Source organism: Cavia porcellus, unplaced genomic scaffold (genome assembly GCF_034190915.1).
Source record: "Cavia porcellus strain 051 isolate PalLab524CR breed Dunkin Hartley unplaced genomic scaffold, mCavPor4.1 scaffold_6, whole genome shotgun sequence".
Taxonomy (NCBI): domain Eukaryota; kingdom Metazoa; phylum Chordata; class Mammalia; order Rodentia; family Caviidae; genus Cavia; species Cavia porcellus.
Window position 1 is genome coordinate 6663610 of NW_026947489.1, and position 22430 is coordinate 6686039.

Consider the following 22430-nt stretch of genomic DNA (forward strand, 5'->3'; position numbering starts at 1 on the left):
CTGGCGCTGGTGGGGCTCTAGGAGGAAGGAGTGAGAAGGAAGCGGAGGAGGTACCTGGACAGGACTTCAGCTTGAACTTTACTCCTTTAATTTTAAACTAAGAGGAAGGAAATGGGACAAAGATGGCAGAGATGACATCTGTGAGGTTCTGGGCATGTCACAAAATTTTCATAGAAAAACAGAATGAGAGCAAGAAGGAAGAGAGACAGCAGGAGTCCCAGGGAAAATGAGGGCACTTGCTGCAAAGGTGGCCGCACAGTCTGACATGCACTCAGATTGGCTCCGCGCTGCTCCTTGTTGAAGAATAATATTCCTTAAATCATATAGATTTAGGGACGTTAAAACCAGCTTGCCACAAAATTAACTGTATCTCACTCAATTAGGTCAGCCTTGTTCCAGATCTGATTTGCCAAGGATGTGCAGTGGCTCCTATTGGGATGCAGGAGTTTATTTACTCTCTCTAAGCCTCAGTTTTCATCCATGTAAAACTGGAAAGTGGAAAGGACACACTCAAACATAGAGGGGGGGGAGAGAGAGAGAGAGAGAGAGAGAGAGAGAGAGAGAGAGAGGTGTTTATTTATTGTGGGTCCTGCAGGGAGCCGAAGACACAGAGCCCCAGCCAGCAGAGAATTAACCTATGACTTCCTCACCCCACACACTTCATCTGGCAACTGGGAGGCTTGAAGCAGGGTGATGCTGCTCAAGGACAAGTATACCAGCCATCTATCCTGCCCCACTGGGGGTCAGGGCTACTCCATCTGGGGCTGCAGCACGGCTGCTGCCTCTGGCGACACATCCTCACACCCGATGGGGTCCCTTTTGAGGGACGAGCATCCTACCCTGGTGCTGCTCCTGCAGATTCCTCCTTACAGCTCATGGGCCAGTCGGGGCGCACGGCTATGCAAACTCCCATCCCTGGCAGGGGAAAGGAAATTGCATGGATCCTTTTGAATCTACCAGTGTCCACTCCACAAAGCAAGGAAGGAGACATAGACTCAGTGTGTAGTATGCAAGGAGAAAGCCACGGCTTTGGGCAAACTCTGAGTCCTGCTACCTACCATGCAGACTCTTTGCCTCATTGGGATATCACACGCCCTTCCGTCCTTCCCCCTCCTCACCTCTGTGTCTCCTGCCTGTTGGCTGCAACTAGAGGACTTAAATCTAGTTCAAAGGGTAAATGTGGGCAGCCCACCTTACTGTCAAATGTGTCAGCCACGGAGGTAATTTGGACATACTGTTGAGTTTTATGCCTTTCTAAGCAAGAATCCTACTGTTGTCTTTTACCTTGTGGTAATAGCATTTTGATATCTCCAAGTCTGAATGTTTAATTTAAAAAAAAAAAAGACTTTTTAAAAGTCAGGTGAAAGAGGTTGCTATTTCAAGCCCAGGGAAAAAGAAGTCACTAAGTGATTGCCTGTTATTTCCAATTATGTCTCCAATAGGCTGTCCAGGCATGGTTAATTGGGACTCCTAATTGCATTTTATTACTTTCAGTAAGATGATTTGCAGATGGTAAGAATAAGCCAATTGTTAGCATAAGTGTTAATATCTTGTAATAGGAGCTTGTCTATTTAATTTTGGAATCTTAATTTTAATACGTTTCCATTCACAGTTAAGGGGATAGTTATTTTATATCAATAAAGCTACTTATCATTAAAATTGAACTGCTGAGCCTTAACCTTCACTCCAAAATCACTGGCGAGCAGATGAAGATGCAGTTTAAACAGGGTGCTGGCTCAGTTTATTACGTTAGACATTGCTAATGTGGCCGTACATTATGAGATAACCTACTCACGCTGAATGTACTTCTGAGGGCCTTAATTGTCAAGTGCTTCTTGCAACCTTTATCCTTTATATTTTATTACTTGTATTTTGAACTCAGTAAAGTTCATTAAAAGTGAATTCTTAATGATGGAGTAAAAAATATAAAGAGATGCTCCTTCAACTGCTCAAATCCTATTAGTATTATTCTTTTAATTAAAAAATTTTTAAATTAAAATACAATGGTACCTTGGTTCACAAACTTAATTCTTCCCACACTTCAGTTTGCAAACTGAATCAGATGAGAGCTGAATCAAATTCAGTGGTTAGGTTCAACGTTGACCTTGTGGGGAAATTTAATTTGGTTCTCATCCAGTTTGATTTGCGACCAGAATCGTGAGAAGAATTAAGTTCATGAGCCAAGGTACAACTGCATGTTTTCACAACCCTTTGGAAATACCTACGGTAAACATTTCTCACTTTATTGCTGTTCACCAAGAATTAACAGGTCCTTAAAGGAGACTGTTACATCTCATCCTTTAAATCTGTATGTATATCAGTAGTTTCACATATTAGAAACATATGTGAGCATGATTCAAAATCTTTTTTTTAAATTTTATTTAAAAGGAAAAAGAGAAAAAACAAAACAAAACAAAGTGGTGTAAGGGTACCAGTAATACAGAATTACTAAAAAAAAAAAAACAGTAAGAAATCACCAGTTAATAGATTACACATTATCATCTTAGAGATAGTTGCTCAAGTCACAGTATCAAAGCATACAAAGTGAACATTCAAACAGAGAGACTGCAAACAGTTGTGTTCAATGATCCAACCAAAAACATTAATATGGTCAGCTATTTAACACCCCTAAACACACTTGCAGTTGTATCCTTTAGAGCACTTTTTTTCCCTCTCTTTTTTACAACAAAATTTACACATTTTGGGTTTTATTACTCCTTAGTTCTTATTGCTTTTTTTGGAAGAGAATAAAGTCAAATATGGCAAAACAAAGCTGTCGGTCAAAACCAATGATAGACATAGCACATGATGTAAAACAGAGTACAAGGTTATCAACAATGGTTATCAACGATGTCTCTTGTTTCCTTAAAAAGAATTGTCTATCTCATTAGATATTATAAAGTTGAACAAAACAGTAGAGAACAAGACCAATAAAACTTAAGCATTGTGAACATTACAGGACTTCCAAAGGAGACAATAGTCAAACCAGAATGGGCATCTTAGTGAATCTTATTGCCTCCAAAGTAGTTGCCTATACCCTCAAACTTGATACTATCATACAGAATGGAACAGAGTCTAATCAGTCAAAACAAAATAGTGGGAGTATTACAGGACTTCAAAACAAGTTAATAGGAAATCAAAAAAAGTTACTATAATATATCCTGCTGATTTTTAAAATTTTCCCCCTTAATTAAAAAAAACATAAAAAATAACTAAATAATTTTTTAATGAATAAGGGAGAGATTGAGATAAAAGAGGACATAACAACATAACAATACAGGTCAAAGCATGACTGTTCAGCAACCTAGTGCTTCACCACCAAATAACCTGACTTAATGGTAGTTACCATAGTGTCTGTCTTTTTCCTTGAAATATTTGAATATAACTTCATATATATAGCTTCAAATATTTCCATATCAAGAAGCCTAGAATAAAGCCTTTCCAATTAATAAGTAAACTTTATAAGGCTTCAAGGCCACATAATGGGGAATCATGATTACCACATACTTTTATATATTTGAATCATTACTTACATTAGGGAAACTATTCGGTATTCACACATGTGAGATTGATTTATTTCACTTATGAGTATGGTCTCAAGCTGCGGCCATTTATTGATAAATATCTCAATGTGATCCTTCTTTATAGCTGAATAATACTCCATTGTATAGAAATACCACACTTTTTTTATCCATTCCTCAGTTGATGGACACTTGGGTTGTTTCCAAGATCTGGCGATTACAAATTGTGCTGCTATAAACATAGGTACACATATGTCACTGTGGTATGATGCTTTCAGTTCTTCTGGGAATATGCCTAGGAGTGGAATAGCTGGAATAAATGGGACTTCCAATCCCAGCTTTTTGAGAAATCTCCAGACTGACCTCCACAAAGGTTGTACGAGTCTACACTCCCACCAACAGTGTAGGAGAGTTCCTTTTTCCCCACAGCCTCTCCAGCATTTGTTGTTGTTGGTTTTCTTGATCCTGGCCATTCTTTCAGGAGTGAGATGGTATCTCAGTGTGGTTTTAATTTGCATTTCTCTAATGACCAATGATGATGAACATTTTTTCATGTATTTATTTGCCATTTGTATGTCTTCATCTGAGAAGTGCTTATTCATCTCAGATGCCCATTTTTAGATTGGATCTTTGAATTTTGGGGGTCTGAGAGAGTCCCTTGTCTGAGAGAGAGTTCACTAAAATCTTTTCCCAGTTTGTGGGTTTTCTTTTCACTATGCTAGAGATTTCTTTTGACATGCAGAAACTTTTTAATAAGAAGTGGTCCCAGTTATTGATTCTGGGAAGTATTTCCCATGTGGTTTGAGTCCTGTTCATGAATTCTCTACCTATCCCTATGTCTTCAAGGTTTCTACCCAATTTGTCTTCCAATAGATTTAGTGTTTCTGTTTTAATATTCAGATCTTTGACCCATTTAGATTTTAATTTAGTACATGGTGATAGGCATGGGTCTAGCTTTAGTTTTCGGCAAATGGAGAGCCAGTTTTTCCAGCACCATTTATTAAAGAGACTGTGGTTCTTCCAGTGAACCTGCTTGGCTCCTTTATCAAAGATAAGGTGGTTGAGTGTGTTTGTAGTTGTGGTTGTATCTTCTAATCTATTCCATTGATCTTCGGCTCTGTTTTGATTCCAGTACCATGTTGATTTTGTTACAGTAGCTTTGTAGTATAATTTCAAGTCAGGGATTGTGATGCCTCCTGCCTTGTCTTTGCTGCTTAGAATTGCCTTTGCTATTCTAGGTCTCTTCTGGTTCCAGATGAATTTTAGGAGTGATTTCTCTAGATTTAATCTTAATTCATATATAAACATACTGCAAGCATGCATACCCACATGTTTATGTAAATGTACATAAATCTGATTCATAAACTGGAGCAATTTTAATATTACACAAAAAGCAACCATAGAATGCTTGCACTGCTCACACAGCATGCGGGAGACCGTCTCAGATGAGCTGGACAAGAGCCTTCTTCTGAGAGCAGGCGCAGTGTGGTTACACTCGCCATCCTAGGATCGGAGAACCCTCTGGCAACATCTGGAAACCTCTGACCTCACGATTGTGTGATTCACCCCCTCCCTCCTGTTCCCCGGATCTCCTGATTGTCTTAGCAACTTCATTTCTGCCAGATATTTTTCTGGACACAAACCAGATTGGAGGTTATTTTCATTCAGCACTTTAATGGTTTTATTGCATTGTATGTAGCCTTCTTATATTTCCCTCTGTGTTAAAGAGTTTATTGCTAATAGTTTTGATGGTTTTACTGAATTCCTTGCCACGGTCTACCTCTCATTTCCTTTGGGATTTTATAGGTCTTTCCAAAATACATCTTTCACTAAATTTGGGAATTTCTTGGATAGTGTTTGCTTAAATATGGCTTCTGATCCATTTGCTGTATTTTCTTGAATATACTGCTGATTAATTCAGGTTCCTTCCAAGTCTCCATCAGGTGGCCTCAAAGTCTGGATCTCTTGTGGGTCTTTTTTGTTGTTGGGGGTTTGTGTGTAATATGCACCTAGTAATTTATGATTGACCCCCAGACACCATGCATATAAAATTGTGGCCTTTAAGTGATATTATGGCTCACCACAGATGCTGCTGCATCCTTCCCTCTAGCAGCTGTTGACCTCACCAAAGTCAGGTGCTCCAGGGCTGAGGCTTTACTCACTTCATGTTCATTTCTAGCCTTCTAATATTTTCAATTTACCCTGGTACATTTTGTGGGACCTACTTCTCCTGGTAGAATAGTGAATTCTGTATCTCATGAGCCATCTGAAAGTCTGTTTTGTGTCAAGAACTGTGAAATGTCTGAGATACTATTTTGCTTGCAATCCAGTAAACTAGCTTCCCACAGTTGCGTGAATACTGACACAAAGCCTGAGAGTCCTAGGTCAGAGAAGGGCCCTGTTATATTTGAGGCACTTCAGCAGTTTAGGAGATGCACATGAGGCCATATTTATAAAAGACAAAGTTTTGGGGGCTCTAAAAAATAAAATTTTCTCTCCACCCCTGTGCCCCGTACATACTGAAATTTAAGTTGTTCCTTTCTCATATGCTGGGGTTGTAGCTCCTCACTGCTCACAGAATTGCAGTATAAAGTTATCTTACCTGTGACTTAGTCTTTTAATAAAACTCTTTCCTGATCACAACCATATTTCTCATTCATGAAGGAAGAAGAACAAGAGGGGAAAATGCATGTTTATACAGTTGAAACTAAATTTGGAGTCTTCTGGGGCCATGTTTGGCTAGACTGCCATCCAGAAGGTGTACCAAACAGGCCAGCAGTGTGGAAAGATGCAGCAGGATGGGTGTTATGATTTGTGTCTGGATATCCCCCCAAAGCCTCAGGCAGGTTTAGATGGGGCTGTATCAGAGGTGACTGAATCTAGTGTGTGTGACTGATTCATAGTGCAGTGCTGGATGATGTGTAGCTGGATTAATCCTCAGAGACTGAATACAATATAAGGGACAGAAAGAGGCTTATCCTCCCCTTCTCTTGTTGCTTTTGCTGTCTCCTGCTGCCATGAACTGTTGTCCCTCTGCCATGTGCCACCCTGCCTTGGGGCCAGCCAGTTATGGACTGAGCTACAACCTGAGAGCTAAATAAGCCGTTCCTTCCTTTAACTTTGAGTGTCAGGTATTTGGTCTTAGCAGCAGAGAAAACTAAAACCACAAGAAATTCAGAGTCTGAATTTCAAAAGCAGGTTTCTATAACCCCCTAACCTGTCCATCCTGATTACCGCCCACAGAAGAGCTGCAGGGAGCCTCTTAGTGAAGCAGCCACATTCCACAAACAAGCTTCCTTACTACGTCCTGTTATGGAATAAACTGACCTCCCCCTCCCCCCATGCAAAACAAATTCTTCTGTTGAAACCCTGAAGCCCCAGAGTAGTTGTGTTAGAAGGTAGAGACTTTGGGAGTAAGTTAGGTTTATATGGGAGTCATTAGAGTGAGGTTCCATGATTAGTACCTTAGTAAGAAGAGATAATAGAGTTCTCTCAATGTATATATTGTAAGAACCTCATAAGAAGGTGGCTATGTATGAGTCAGGAAGAAATTCCTTGCCAGGAACCAAATCTGCCAACACTTTGATCTGGAATTCCCAGACTGTCTATTGGTTAAGCCACCTAGTCCATAGCAATCACTGCTGTAAGGCCTGAGCTGATTAAGACAAGTATGCATCAGGAGGCAGTGAGGGAAGGAAAGTCCACGTTTTAGTCCATCCAGGCTGCTATGACAAAATGCCTTAGACCTGGTAATTTATAAGTAATGGAAGTATACTGCTTATAGTTCTGGAGATTAGAAAGTCCAAGATCAAGTTTCCCATAGATTTGGTGTCTAGTGAGGGTTCATTCCTTGCAGAAGGAGGGTACCTTCTATGTGGCTTCTTGTGACAAAAGAGACAGACCAGCTCTCTCAAGCCTCTTCTATAACGGTACTAATCTCATGCATGAAGATAGAGCTCTTAGGACCTAATCACCTCCCAGATGCCCCACATGCAAACACAATGGGGTTTATATCTCCACATAGGAATTATAGACTATAATGAGCAGAAATCTTTTTGAGATTGGTTTTTAAAGGGTCACCCCTGAGCCAGATGTGGTGGTGTATTCCTGTAATTCCAGCATTTGGGAGGCTGAAGAAGTAAGATCATTGTGAGTTATAGCCCAGCCTGGGCTACTAAGTGAACTCAAGGCTCTGAGCCCAGCCTGAACTACGTAGCGAAACCTTATCCCAAAAACACTAAATAAATAATAAAAGGTCACCCCCCAAACTCAGTCACATCAGGCATTTTTGCCTGGCAGGGAACATGGAAACCCCATTGAAGATCTCTACTCTTGGCACACCATGGAGTGCTGGATAAAAAGCACGTAAGTGTCAAGCTCAAGACAGTCTGGGAAGTCAAAAACCCCTTAGCCTAGTTTTGAGGTCATACTACTGCAGCACAGTTGACTACTCAGCCCAGATCGCAGCTCTCTTACTTGAGAAGTGTTGGCGTGTTGGGGCAGCACCAGTGCCCCTGAAGGCAGCCTGACAGGAGCCGTGTCTCAGACAATGCGTCCTCCTCCACCTTGAGGCAATGGCTCGACACCTGCCTGGCACGCAGTGGTAATGTCTGCGTCAGGATGGGAATCCTTCACTGTCTGCCCACCTGCGCCGGTGTGAATGTTGACATGGGGGGCAGTGAGGAGTCCAGGGAGCAATGGCAGCAGTTTAGGAGGTTCAGACCCCGCAGCCTGCTTTATTTTAGTTGATTTCATCAGAGGACATGCGGTGACCATGCAGAATGAAATGAGTAACTCAGGCATTTGGATCAGGAGCTGCAATTTGTATCCATTCTGTGGCCCCAAAAAAGGATGTCTTTAGCCAACCAGGCTGTAGTTTTCCTAGGTCATTGGCAGCAGCCCAAGTGTCAGTAGAAGTATCCGGAACTGTGAGCACAGCCTCTCAAGTCCTGCCCGGTGAAAGGACAGCACGTCCACTTTCAGATCTGCAAAGCTATGCTGGACACAGCTGCCACCTCAGCCCAGTGGACTCTGAGTGAGGGACCCGTGAACCAAGCCGCGCTCCTTCAGGGGATCCTGTGAGCCAGGAGCCCCTCAGGGTCAGCATTCTACTTTGAGCAGCAGTGTGGGGAGGAAACTTCCCCCAAGAGGTTTGTTGGCCATTTTTGCATCTAATCCTAAAACGCTCCTGGGACCAAGCCAGCTATATTTTTGGATATGCCATTTCCATTTGACAAGTGATAAGCCCATGGGTTTCTCTCATGAATAATCATGACAACACTTACAAACAAAATATTTAGCAAATTGAATCCATCGGTATATTACAACAAATTTGGATTTATCCCGGGGATGCAAATTGGATTAATACCCCAAAATAATCCATTGCCGGTCTCCTGCTTCCAAGAGCAGTGAAGTAGCTAATGGCAAACTTGCCTGTCTGCCCACCGCAGTGTGAGAAGAGAGACAACCACCGACATCTCCTTTAGAACAGTAACTAAGAGCTGCTGAGGCGCTGAGAATGGCTAAAGCTAGGAAGCTTAAGGTAGGAAAAGTGGGACGAGTGAGCCTGAAGCTGCAGGCGCTTTGCCCGAGGGATATTTGTAAATCTGAATGGAGAAAAGACGCCGGCATTGGGAGACTTCATGTGTGCATCTGCTTTGCGGTAAGAAGGCTTTGGGGTCTTTCTGTAACTTTGCTGAACACGGAGTGAGTAGCTAAAGACCTGTGCAGGAAGCCTTGGGAAACTGATCACCTTGGAACCACCGTAGGAAGGGCCTGCCAAGTACCACAAGCCCTTCTGTGAAGACAGAAACACTGTCTTCCTCTGCAGCAGAGGCAGGTGTATTGACTGCCCAGGGCAGAGGTTGGGCATGGGACCTTGCTGCCTGTTGGACAGTCTTGGGGTTAAGCTTAGGGTTTCTCGACTGTGACACGAACCCACTAAGTGCACAGTGTCCACCAGTGTGTGCGTGTGCAGCACCCTTGTGAGATTTGGGGTCAAGAGAAAGGACGCGAACTCCACATGCATGCTGCTTACTGTGCTGCAATAAAGTCATTGTCGCCAACCAGGAGTCTCCTGTTTTACTCCAGTGTCCAGGAAACCATGGCGTGCTATTTATTTAACGTGTACAAGGTAATGTAAAGTGATTACAGTGGTTAAGGGAACTGGCATGTCCTTCAGCTCATACAGTTACCACTTTTCGGTATGTAGAACATTTCAGATCTACTTTCTTAGCAAATTTCATCTCAAGTACACAAAACAGTATCTTTAATTATGGTCACCATGCCGTGTGTTAAATCTCTAGAGTCTTCTCATCCTGTTTGTCTTCTAATTAGTTCATTCACATTTAATGTAAGTACTGATATATGTTTATTTAAGCCTATTATCTGGAGCTAAATCCAAACCTACCATCTTGCTTGTATTGTGGTGTTTGTTCTCTCTCTCTCTCTCTCTCTCTCTCTCTCTCTCTCTCTCTCTCTCTCTCTCTCTTTCTCTCTCCCTGTCTCTGCCTCTGTCTCTCTCTCTGTGTCTCTGTCTCTGTCTCTGTCTCTCTCTGTTTTTCTCTCTCATACTCTTTTGAATGATTTAAGGATGCTTGTCATTCTGTTCCCTATTCTATTAGCTTGTTTGGGTGGTTACCCAAAAGTTTACCAAATGCACCTTGGAGTTACTGGCATTTGCCTTAAGTACATACTTCTACCATGTCCTGGCCAGTGTAAGGACCTTTGAATCTGTGTCATGTAGTATGTGCTCTCAACATTTGGGTTACGCTGCCATTTGTGTTAACCCCATAAATAATTGAACCCCCAGAGGCCTTGCTGGTCTCACTTCACACAGTCAGTGTGCATTTGCACTCTCCTTATTTCTTTTGTGTAGTCTGCTTCCACCCAGGACGGACCCTTTTCCTCCTGTGTTGAATGATTTCACTGCAGATCTAATGATAATAAATTTTCTTTAAATTTCTCTAAGGTACAGAATTCTAGATTGGCAATAATTTATTTTTTACCAAAAGAAACTTTGAACAGTAATATTTTGATAGGAATTGTACTTAAATCATGAATAAATTTGGAGGGAATTTGCATTTTTTTACTAGGTTCAGCCTTCCAATACATGGCCATGGTGTATCTCTCCATTTGTTTAGATATTTTATTTCCATCATCAGTATTTTATAGTTTTTAGCATACATGTACAAGTACTGAACATGTTATATTAGATCTATACCTACTATTTAATCTTTCCTTTTTTATTTTAAAAACAAAAAAGATGAAAACTATACAGAATTTTTAAAAATAATAGGAAATTAACATTAATTAATATATTGCATATTGTTATCTTAAAAGTAGTTGTTCAGATTACAAGATCCAGGCATGAAAGAATGATCGAACATTGAAAACACAAACTATTCTTTTTGATGAAGTAACAGATTAGTGGTATAGTTATCTATTGTGTGTGTATATATATATATATATGCATAAATATTTTGATTAATTATAGTGTTATGTTTTTTATCCAGATTTCTATGTATTCACTACATGTATGTAAAATACAGTTCATTTGTGGATCCCATATCTTGGACATTGACAAAATAATTTATTACTTGTAGATTTTTGTATCATTTTCTGCAAAAACCCCCATGTTATCTGCAAATATGGATTGTGTGAGTCCTTCTCTTCTAATCTATAACTACAGATTTATTGCTTTCTTACTTTCTTTTGCTAGCTAGGATTTTATTACTAAGTGGCCCCACAGTGGTGACAGTGGACATCCTTGCCTTTTCCTGTGCTTGGAGGTAAAGTGGTCAGTCTTCACCACTACATATAATACTAGCTCTGTGGATCTGGAGGTATTTTTATCAAGTTGAGGAAGTTTTCTTCTATTCCTGGTGTTATGGAAGTTTTTAATCATGAGTAAAAATTGATTTTTGTCAAATCCTTTCTTCCATTCATAGTATGATGGTGTAAATTTTTTCTTCAACAGTTTGTTAATATGGTTAATGCGCTACTATCATCATTATGGTGAATGTAAATTGATTGAATATCAAACATGGAGCCAACCTGACATCCCCATAACAAATCCCACCTGGTTGTGGTGTGTAATCCCCTGTATGTATTCCTGAGTGGATTTGTCTGTATTTGGCAGTCATGAGAAGTGTTAGACTATACTTCTTGGTGTTTTCTTCACATGGTTTTGGTGTCACGGTCATTCTTAGCACTTTTCTGGGGGAGACTGTAAGGACTGGTTTTGAGTGTAACCCCTTGTGTGTCCTTCTCGGTGGCTGTTATAGATGATGTATACACATATGGTACTAAAGTCTTCTGGTGTCATGACATAACCACTTTCAGTGCAGCATGGAAGCCTATTGGTTCCTTTTTCCCCACCATCCATAATGTAATTGTCTGAATATCTGCGATGAATATATTGAAACATGAAGGTACACAATATAGTTTTTTCTTCTGCCATCAGGTAGAATTTTGAAAACTCGAAGCAAGGAATACATAAAGTCATACATTCGTCCCTATTGTAACTCTGTTTTACTTGAGAAAGATAGCTTTAGCAGTCAGTCTTCTTACTGAAGTCTCTAGAAAATCCTCCACTAATATTTGCAATTAATTAGCAAACATGACTCCTGCCGTGCTGGCTTTTCTGGGCTTCTGTTCTGACCCTAACTTCTGTTCCAGGTCGCCTGAACTGGTGGTCCACGGTGTGCACGAGCTGCAAACGACTACTTCCTCTGGCCACGACGGGGGATGGGAACTGCCTGCTACATGCAGCCTCACTGGGTAAGCGCCACAGTGCAGGGGCAGGGTGGGAGGGCTTTCCATCTTCCAGTGCACGAGTCAAGCAAGGACGTAGGTTAGGTGGACCCACCCTGTCATTTAGATCTGAAAGAGTCCCCATGTGATGGAGCCAGCCCTCCTGGCCTTGGTCAAGCACCTGGCTGGGTTGGTAGTGAGATGTACCACAGGTGAAAACAGACCTGTAGTGACCTAGGAGGGCTTCAGCAGGAGCTCTGGGGACGGGCATTAGAGGCTATGTCCTGGAAGAGAGGAGGCAGAAACTCTACTGAGATTTGAAAAAATTGAGAGGTGAGGAAAGAGGACAGCACTAGTAGAGAGACCATGCAGAAGAGGCAAAATGATGATTTCAAGGCACAGTTTAGCTGCCCAAGGCCCCAGCAGGAAGTCTGAGGAGCAGAGCATGATGCTGGTTAGCTGTGGAGTTACCATACTCACAACAACCCAGTGTGAACTTGAACTGATAACAAGACAGCCAGATACCAAGTCACAGGGCAATCTGTGTAGTCAGAATACAGGGCAGACATATCAGCAAACTTCCACAATGGATGTCCCTAACCTAACCCTATCCCCTAAAATCTAACCCTAACCCTAATCCTAAACATAACTCTAACCCTAACCCCTAACACTAACCCTAACCCTAACTCCAGTCCTAACCCCAAGGCCACCAGTGTGGAGACAATTTTTTTTATGGGTACCAGGGATCGAACTCATAACCATGGGCTTGCAAGACAGGCACTTATGCCACTGAGCTAAATGCCTAGCCCCGAGGCAATATTTTGGAATGCTGGGATAACTGAGGGTCACAGTTGACTTTCTGGAAAATCAGTCTTTCTAAGTCTAGGCCCATTCTTATGTGCAAAAGGCCAAATCCATTCCAAAAGGCAAGTTGAAACTTGTACCTGGGCCCTGACATTAGGCCAATTCCTCTCTTCAGTCTAGAAGTATAGAATCTCTGTCCAAGGCATGGAACCCTCAGAGGAGAACATGGTCCTTGTTGATCAAACACGCTAGCCCAGGTGGTACCCAAAGCAAAGGCCAGGCAGGTTCCAGACCTCTTGACCTGCAGTGAGGCTGTTCTGTAGGAGGCAGGCTGAGGTCAGATTGTAGAGGGCTCAGAGGGGGAAGCATTGGGGTTCTGGGACAGACCCAGAGAGGCCCAGAGAAGGGAGACAGGGGCAAAGGGGGGCTTCCTGGACTTGGAGAAAGTGGTGGGAAAGACAAAGGCATCTGCTTGACTGTTCCCTTTCCATGACAGAACCAGTGCATGCTGTTTGGGGGCATTAAAAGTATTCTACATCCATCATGGGAGGAAAATAAAAATCCCTAATCCCACCACCTCATAATGGCCACTTTGACCATTTTGGTATATCATCTCCTGGTCTTCGGTGTGTGCTTCTATAACCTGTATTCACAGTTTAAAATCCAACATTCTGAAGAATGCTTAAAGTACAGTGCACTTAAGATTTTTAAGTGAACTGTAATTTTTATTAACACATAATAATTGTGTCTATTGGTTGGAGTATAATCAAGTTCTTTAGAGAAGTTTCCATGTTATTTCTTTCCAAAAACATTATTTTAGTAGTTGGTCATATTTCTGTACAATACTTAATCTTAGCTATCTTGCTGTTATTGGATATATTTCACCTTGTTTTCAGTAAAATCTGGGGGAGACAATATGACAGAGGTATCTCTGTGGGGTCACACAGCACCGTTTTACAGTCCCAGGCAGAGAAACAGCTTCGTCCTTCAGACGCTGCAGGGCCTGCTCCAAGAATCCCCCACACAGCAGTGAGCTCGGATGCCATAGGTAGCTGGTGCTTTTATCTCGGTGTAGATTGAGCTTCCCTAAGCTGAAAATTCAAAATCTGAAATGCTCCAATATCCAAAACTTTTTAAGCATCAGGGTGACTCCACACATGGCAAACTACACAATCGAAGCTCATTTCAGGCACAAAATATTGTGTAAATTTCCTTCAGACTGTGTGTGTAAGCTGTATGAAACATAAATGAATCTCACATTTAGACTTGGGTCCTATCGCCAAGATATCCTATGGTGTATAAGCAAATATTCCAAAATAAAAACATTTTTAAAAATATTCCATAAAAAAAAACATTAAAAATCTGACACACTTTTGGCCCCAATCAATTCAGATAGGAGATTCTCAGTTTGTACCTTTATTTTCATAATGTGCTTGCATCACTAAACTCCAAGGGCCAGGATTGCCTGCAGCAGCCATGGCATAGTCACCAGCAGTGCTGTCCAGCATCTGCTGACCAGGCCTGAGAGAAGTGATAGTGACCCAAGAGCCAGGTCTGCAGGCAAACATGCAGGACCAGGAGGCTCCGTGTGTGAGTGCAACCTGCTCAGCAGCCTTGGAACCCAGGCAGGCAGCTGGAAGCATAAGGACCATGATGGCCATTTCCCCCATGTGTCTGTCCTGCAGAGGTAGACAGAGGCATGGCCTGCTAGAAAGCCCATGGCAGTCTCTGGTTACCTCACCTCATGAATAACAGCCAGCCTCCCCTTTGCAAACAGCGGTCAGCTCGGGCCACACTCTCCCGAGGCTCTCAGCTCACTTAAAACTCTGCCTGCTTCCTCTGCCTGACCCCTCCAACCTGTCTCTAACCACCTTGTCTTCCTCCTGCCTTTCCCAAGTGTACCACACAGACCACCCCTTGGCAGAGTCCTCTAACTGAAATGGCAGCTAATCTACCACCCATTCCAGCCTTCGCCCTGATGCTTCCATGCCAGTTTACAAAATAGCAGTGCACCCACCACTCTGTCCTCTTCACCTTCTGTTTCTCTCCTTGGACACTGGCACCTTTCACACAGAAGCCTCACTTCCCCCTTTCCTGCTATGTGTGTTTTATGAGATTCAAGAATTGTGTATGTGCTGGTCCCTGTCATGCATGTTCCTAACATTTGAGTAAGTGGGTGGGTAGATGGAGAGATGGATGGATGTTTGGATGGATGGATGGATGGATGGATGGATGGATGGATGGATGGATGTTTGGATGGATGGATGTTTGGATGGATGGATGGATGGATGGATGGATGGATGGATGGATGGATGTTTGGATGGATGGATGGATGTTTGGATGGATGGATGGATGGATGGATGGATGGATGGATGGATGGATGGATAGATGGATGGATGGATGGATGGATGGATGGATGGATGGATGTTTGGATGGATGGATGGATGGATGTTTGGATGGATGGATGGATGGATGGATGGATGGATGGATGGATGGATGTTTGGATGGATGGATGGATGGATGGATGTTTGGATGGATGGATGCATGGGTGGATGGATGGATGGATGGATGGATGATGGATGTTTGGATGGATAGATGGATGGATGGATGTTTGGATGGATGGATGGATGTTTGGATGGATGGATGCATGGATGGATGGATGCATGGATGGATGGATGGATAGATGGACAGATGGACTCCACCATTATTTCTCCTGAAACCAACCTCACCTGCACCTCTTCAGTCTTCTCCCATCACTTGGGTTTCTAGACCACACCTGAGTGGCCCCAAATGTACTCAAAGATGGTGATGTGTCTTCAAAGCCCCTCAACACCCAGCACTGTAGGATGCCTCTCTGAGAGGTAGGCACACCCTGCTGGCCCAGATGTATGCAAGTGTGTCTACTGAAGCTTCTTGGAAGTTGAAATGCTTGAGAACTGTAAACATCAGGTCTGACAGGCCCTGGGGGAGTCAGGATGTTGCTGGAAATCCTGGAATGGGGTGCTAGATGATGGCATACCACCAACTTACCCCCAAAGGTTAATTTCCCACCCAAACACCAAAACCTGGACAGAAAATAGAAGGTCTCTCCCAGCAAACCTGTTAGGTTGAGAGCTGGTAGTCACAGATGCTGGAGAGAGGCAGATTCACTTTCACCTCCTGTTGTTTCATTAAGAAGGAAATGAGCTGCTCCATTCTCCTCCCTAAGCTGAAGGGAAGCACTGGGAGAAAAGGAAGAGGGGGCAATCTCTGAGTCTGTGACGAGAACTGAATGAACAGAGGTACGTCCGCACAGACGTTCATAGCAGGATGCCTGCTGGGTCATGGCTTGTCTCTTCCTCCTGTCCTTTACCTCCCCTCTCTGCCCTCTGCCCCACTGCAGGAATGTGGGGTTTTCACGATCGAGACCTAGTTTTGCGGAAAGCTCTGTACACCATGATGAGGACGGGCGCTGAGCGAGAAGCCCTGAAGCGGAGGTGGAGATGGCAGCAGACACAGCAGAACAAGGAGGTTGGTGCAAGTGCAGCCTCTGGCCGAAGGTCTTGGAGCATCTTGTGAGGCCAGACAGGGGTGGCCACAGGGCCTGACCACCACCTGTGACAGAGGACCTCATTACCACAGCACAGCCCTGGGGAGTGGTGGCCACATGCCTATTTACGCCTCCCACACTGGCATAATTAGGAAGCACATCAAGTGCAACCTTCAGCCCCAGCTCCTGTGTGTAAGCGCAATCCAGAGGACCCCAGGTTCCTCCCATGGTGGACACTATCACTTTGCTCTCCTCAGAGAGTCTGCCTGCATGCTTTCTGAGTCAAGCCAGGCCCTGCCCTTTAAAGTGTGTCCTGGTCAGCCCCCAGCCACACACACATGCAGCTGCCCATGAAACTTTCTAGGGGTGGACTCCCCCGATCAGCTCTGCAGTGAGAGACTGAGGCTTCTGAAAATACCCTGTCCAAGCAAAGTAGGACCACTGAGGGCCACCGTCAGATGTGGCCAACCCCCGGGGCTCCTGGGGCTTGGACCAACCCACATGGTCCAGAGTGGCTGTGCCTGGGAGGAGTGAGGGGAGGTAGATCAGGCTGGCATGGCCTGCCCACCTCCTGACCTGGCTTCCCTTTGTGCCAGTCAGGGCTGGTGTACACGGAGGAGGAATGGGAGCGAGAGTGGACGGAGCTGCTGAAGCTGGCGTCCAGTGAACCACGCACGCACTTCAGCAAGAACGGCGGCACTGGCGGTGGGTAAGTGCTACCCCTGAGCACCCCAGAGCTCACTCATGCTCCTTGCAAGCCTGGGCCTCTCCCAGACAGCATGAGGGAGGAGGTTCAGGGGCAGCGTGGTACTTGCAAGCTGTGGCAGATGAGATTGCAGCTTACAATTATTAGCTGCTAAGCAGGGGTTCCAAAAAGGTTTCCCACTTCCAGCGTACATTTAGGGACAGCTTGTTCTTACAGACGTTGGTTAAATGTTCCGGTGTATGAATGAAGAACTGGCCAAATGGGGTGGCCACAGAGCCTCTGGCCATGGCCTTTCAGAGGGTGTGTATTCAGTTTCTGTTCAGCCCCAGAAAAGGTCTCAGGCAAACGTAAGAAAGTGTGACTGCTGACACTGCAGACCTGTAGGGGAACAGAGACTCTGAAGCTCCTGGCTGGTCAGGCTCACAGACCCCGAAGCAGCCATCTGGGTGCTCACTCTACCCCAGAAGGGCCTGGCGCTTCAGGTCCAGCCCTCACCCAAAGCCCAGGACTGGAGTTCAGGCTGCCACATGGCCTGGGGCAGCATCAGCAGCTGGGACTAAGCCAAGAGGAGCCTTTTCCACACAGAAGCCCAGAGATGCAAGCCCATAATCCCTGCAGGACTGCTCTGTACATTCGTTGTGATGATGTTCATGTCCGCATGCACAGGCCACTGTTTAAGAACAAACACACTCGAATGCTTGGAGACAGGTGATTGGTTCCTGAAAACTCAGCTCCTTTTCCCCCATCCTCCTGAGTCCTGCCTCAATGGGTCCCCAGTGGTCTCAGCATCCCTCTCACTGTTGCCCCTCCTGCACCTGATGCAGGGCAGACATCTGATAGATGCTGGAGGATTTGATCCAGTCTGGGTATTTCTTCCAGGGTGGAGGGAGCAGCAATGAGGAGGAGGAGGAAAAGAGAAAGAAAGCCTATACTGTCCATGTTCTGTGGCTATAACGAAATACCTGGGGCTGGGTACTTATGAAGAAAAGAGGTTTATTTAGCCCATAACTTTGGAGGCTGCAAGTTTCCAACAGTGTGGCCCTGGCGAGAGCCACAGTGACTGTATCCCATCAAAGCCGGCGATGCTATGCAGAAGTGCATGCAAGAAGAAGCCAGCTTATGGAAATAGAGGAGGTGAGGTTCAGGGCATTGCCAGATGCATTTGTTTCCTTGCAGCCCTCTAGAAAGAACTAACTAGGGATCCCACAAAAGTCACCTCATCCGTGTGGTGGGGAGTGCCCCCAGTGAGTTACTGCCCTCCTGCTGGGCCCAACCTCTTAAAGATTTCACCACCTCCCAGCATCCACACATGAGGATCGAGCTCCCAACACATGAGCCCTTGGGATCCACTCAGTCACACAGAAACCACAGCAGGGTGTAGTCACCTGGGCCACGCCCTCTTAGCACCCCATGTGGCAGGGGCTTTGATCCCAGTGCCATGGCTAATTCATCCCTTCCAGCTTCGAAGGCCACAGCTCCAGCCCTCACTGCCTGCTCCCTGAGGCCAGAAGGGAGTTAGATGGACGTGGGAGTGGAGGAGCATTGGGGTTCACCCCTGTCTCCCTGCCACAGCCAGAGCAGGATGGCAGCACTGAGGGCCTGCTCATTGATAGAAAGCAGCCCCTGTTCTCTTTTGTTCTTTTCTTCCCCTGCCCCCCTCCTTAATCGCTGAGAAACACCTTGGTTTCCTCCCTCACAGACTGGAAAACTGAGCTCACAGGAGGTGTCAGCTCGAGATGCATGCGGCCCGGTCCTAAATCCCAGCTTCACTAAGATTTCATTCCCTTGTATTTTGTCACCTGATTCTGACCACAGCATCCTCATAAGGCAGCCTAGTCGAATGGCTCCTTTTGATTCTATTCCAAAGCCTAGGTTAGGGGGAGTGTATAGAGCCAGGGCCAGGAGGCGTGGAGCTGAGCATGTTCACATATACACACACGCACACACACAGACACACGAAATGCTCCTCCCAGGCCTGTGACAGGGTGAGTGGTATAAACACTCATCTTCCCGCACAGCTTTTAGCCAGAGCAGGACAGTCTGGCTTTCCATGAGGACCCGGATTCCTTGGTGACCAGAAAAGGGTTAAGGGGCTAATGTGAATTCGAAATGTCATATGCTGATTACATATGATGTGTCAAGCATCTGAAATTACCATTAGCATCACCAAACACAGATAAGGAAGCTGAGATTGAAAGGCTGAGGTTATATGTTAGTCAGAGTTCCCCAGAGAAACAGAAAAAGCATGCATCCCTACCCCACTGCAGATGTGTATAGGTGAGCATACATCCCTATGTACCTCCTATTATAGATTGTGTGAATACACTTGAATATATATACATATATGTGCAGGTGTGTACACACATGAGTGCAGAGTCTAAGAAGCCCCACAACCTGCTGTCTGCAGCAGGAGACCTGCCTCGAAGTCCAAAGGCTTGCATGCTGACACCTGACAGTGCAGGCTCCAGCCCGGGTCTGAAGGCCTGGGAGGCAGCGGTGCCTCGCAGGGATCTTTATCTCAGCTTACAGGGCCAGGCAAAGAGCAAGTCCAGCCTTCCCTGCCTTTGGGTTCTGTTCTGTCCTCCCATCCCTCCCATCCCCTATGCAAATGCCAGTCTCTCTCAGAAACACCTTCACAGGTACAGGGGCAAGGACACTTCGGAGCAGCTGATCCACAAGGTTCAGCTCCCAGGTTAACCCCAGGGCTCCACAGCCATAAGAGGCAAAGCCAGAATCCAAACTTGCCACATGAAACGGTTCACACTCTTGGAAAATGCAAAACAAAGATAAAGAGTGGGAGTCAACAACTTATCTTGAGGGTTGTGGCGGAAATCACCCCTTTTGTTCTTTGAGCTTTTTAAAAGCACAGCTTGTTTCTCTGATGAGACTGTGTTCATGGAAACCAAGAAGCCAGGGGGATGCAGAGGAAATGTGATAGAGAAGGGGGCCTTTTCCAGGAAGCAGGCTGCTGGTGAATAACTGGTGCCTTCCTTCTTGGTTCTGTTCATTAGCCCTCTTGTTGGGGTTCCTAGACTTGCATCCCTGTGTACACATGTGGGCACACAGAAACACACAGTGCACAGATAATAGCATTTGTCACATAAATGACCTCAGATTATTGATTCTGAGCTGTATGACGGGTCCTCACCCTCAAGCCACACTGGTCCCGGCCGGAAGCTCCAAACCCGCTGTGTGCCTTCAGAGTGCCGGGAGGGTCCATAATCCTTTGGTCCTCACTTCCAGGTTGTAGCTCTTAGCAGGGCCCTTGCTAGCCTGCCACTGTGCCTTTACAGCCTCTTTGGAAAATCTGCCTCTCTGTGCAGATGCAGGCCCATGGCCAGCCCCTGCCTAGGTTGGTTCAGGGATCGTCACAGCCCTTAAATGCCGCCAGTAGGGTCCATGCGAAAACAGGACTGTGTAACTGTGGAAAGAGGCGTGAGGCATCCCCACACACGGCACTGGACGGGCCTGGGGATGCACCAGACAGGATAACAGGGTCAGGATCACAAGGATAGGACCTTACCTTTACAGTGTGGGAAGCATAGTGTGTACCCCTAGGTGCTCATTCCTCTACATACACATGCATTTACATTTTAAATGTACACCCCCACACATACACACCCCAATAAATGCATCCCTGTCCTATCATGACTATAACTTTATTATCCACACTGGTTCATTTCGGGAATGGAAAGTGGGCACTGTGCACTTAGGATGTATGAGGCAAAACAAGAGATGTGGTCATCCCACCCGGAGAAGAGACTCGGGATGCTGACCCAGGCTCCCCTCTGCAGTGATTATATTTGATGAGATGGGCCTTCGCCCCTCCCCAGGCAGCTTCCTTGATGATGCCATGGGCTGTCCCTGAGGTGTTCTCTAAAAGCTGTGGCCACAGCTTAAGCGAGGACACCGCCAAAGCTGCGCCCTGTTCTCTGGAACCTGGCATGTCTTCCAGGCCTTACCTCACTGCATTTGCTTTTTGGTCCTGCCAAAAGGGGTCCCCAAACCTGCCTCTGCTCAGAGCCCCTTATTCCCTTCTTCCTCCAAGCATTTTTATTATGTGGGTGTCCTCTGTCCCTATTCTCACGAATTCTCCCTCCTCGGGTACACATGGAAAAAGAGGAGGCAGAGGCCCCAGGGAATGCAGGGCGCACAGCAGAGACCAAGTTAGGAAGTTGCTAGGCTGTGAACATCTTTGAGAATGCATGTTAGTTTCTTTTGCAGTAAATACCAATTACTAAGCACTTCAGAATTTTCTGTGTCTTTTCTCAGAAGCCAGAGTCTATTCTCAGTCTTAGGGATAATTGTTGATAGCTCACAGAAACAGAACTGATGCTGCAAAGCTACAAATGGAAGTCAACTTTCAGAATTGGTTTTGCTGGAGCAGATTCCTACCAACGGGCTATAGTAGCAGTAACACTTCTGCAGGTCACAGTGGTGAGCCTGAGGAGGAACTTGGTATTCTCTAGCAGCATTCAGTGCCAAGGCCCTCAGAAGCTCTGGGATATGGTCATGCCTAGAACAAGGGTGAAAGCAGAGCCAGGAATCCCTTTAAATCTTGTGACAAAGGGGTGCATACAGTAGGGAAAGGCATCATGACACTCAGGCTGCCTCAAGGTGGAGCTGAAACCACCCTGCCACCTCCTGGGTCACTGAGCAGGTTCTCTGTTGTTGAGATGGCTCCCATGCTCCACAGCTTCTGCCCTGTCCGGCCATGAGACTGTGTGCCATGCGTGGCCCAAATGCATGCTCTGGCCCTGGAATGGAATGGACTGATGGGTACGTGGAGACAAGTGGGGGGCAGATGGATAAATGGATGGATGGACAGATGAATGGATGGAAGGATGGATGGATGGATTGATGGACAGATGGATGTGTGGATGGATGCCAGATGGATGGATGGATGGATGGATGGATGGATGGATGGACAACAGATTGATGGATAGATGGATAGATGGATGGATGGAAAGATGGATGGGTGGATGGATGGGTATATAGATGGATGAATGGATGGATAGATGGACAGATTATGGATGGATGGATGGGTGGATTAGGGATGAATGGATGGATGGATGAACAACAGATGAGCAGATGGATAGATGGATGGGTGGGTGGA

The 22430-nt window shown here is 45.1% G+C and overlaps 1 protein-coding gene across 5 annotated transcripts in view; it reads left to right on the forward strand.

Moving 5' to 3' along the window:
* Otud7a (OTU deubiquitinase 7A) overlaps positions 1 to 22430 on the forward strand; it is a 293689-nt gene that overhangs the window by 246514 nt on the left and 24745 nt on the right. For all 5 annotated transcript variants that reach the window (XM_063249840.1, XM_063249839.1, XM_063249843.1 and 2 more), the window contains 3 exons: positions 12201 to 12302; positions 16462 to 16589; positions 17205 to 17317. In XM_063249840.1, the coding sequence (XP_063105910.1) occupies positions 12201 to 12302; positions 16462 to 16589; positions 17205 to 17317 (343 nt within the window). The remainder of the gene's footprint in view (positions 1 to 12200; positions 12303 to 16461; positions 16590 to 17204; positions 17318 to 22430) is intronic.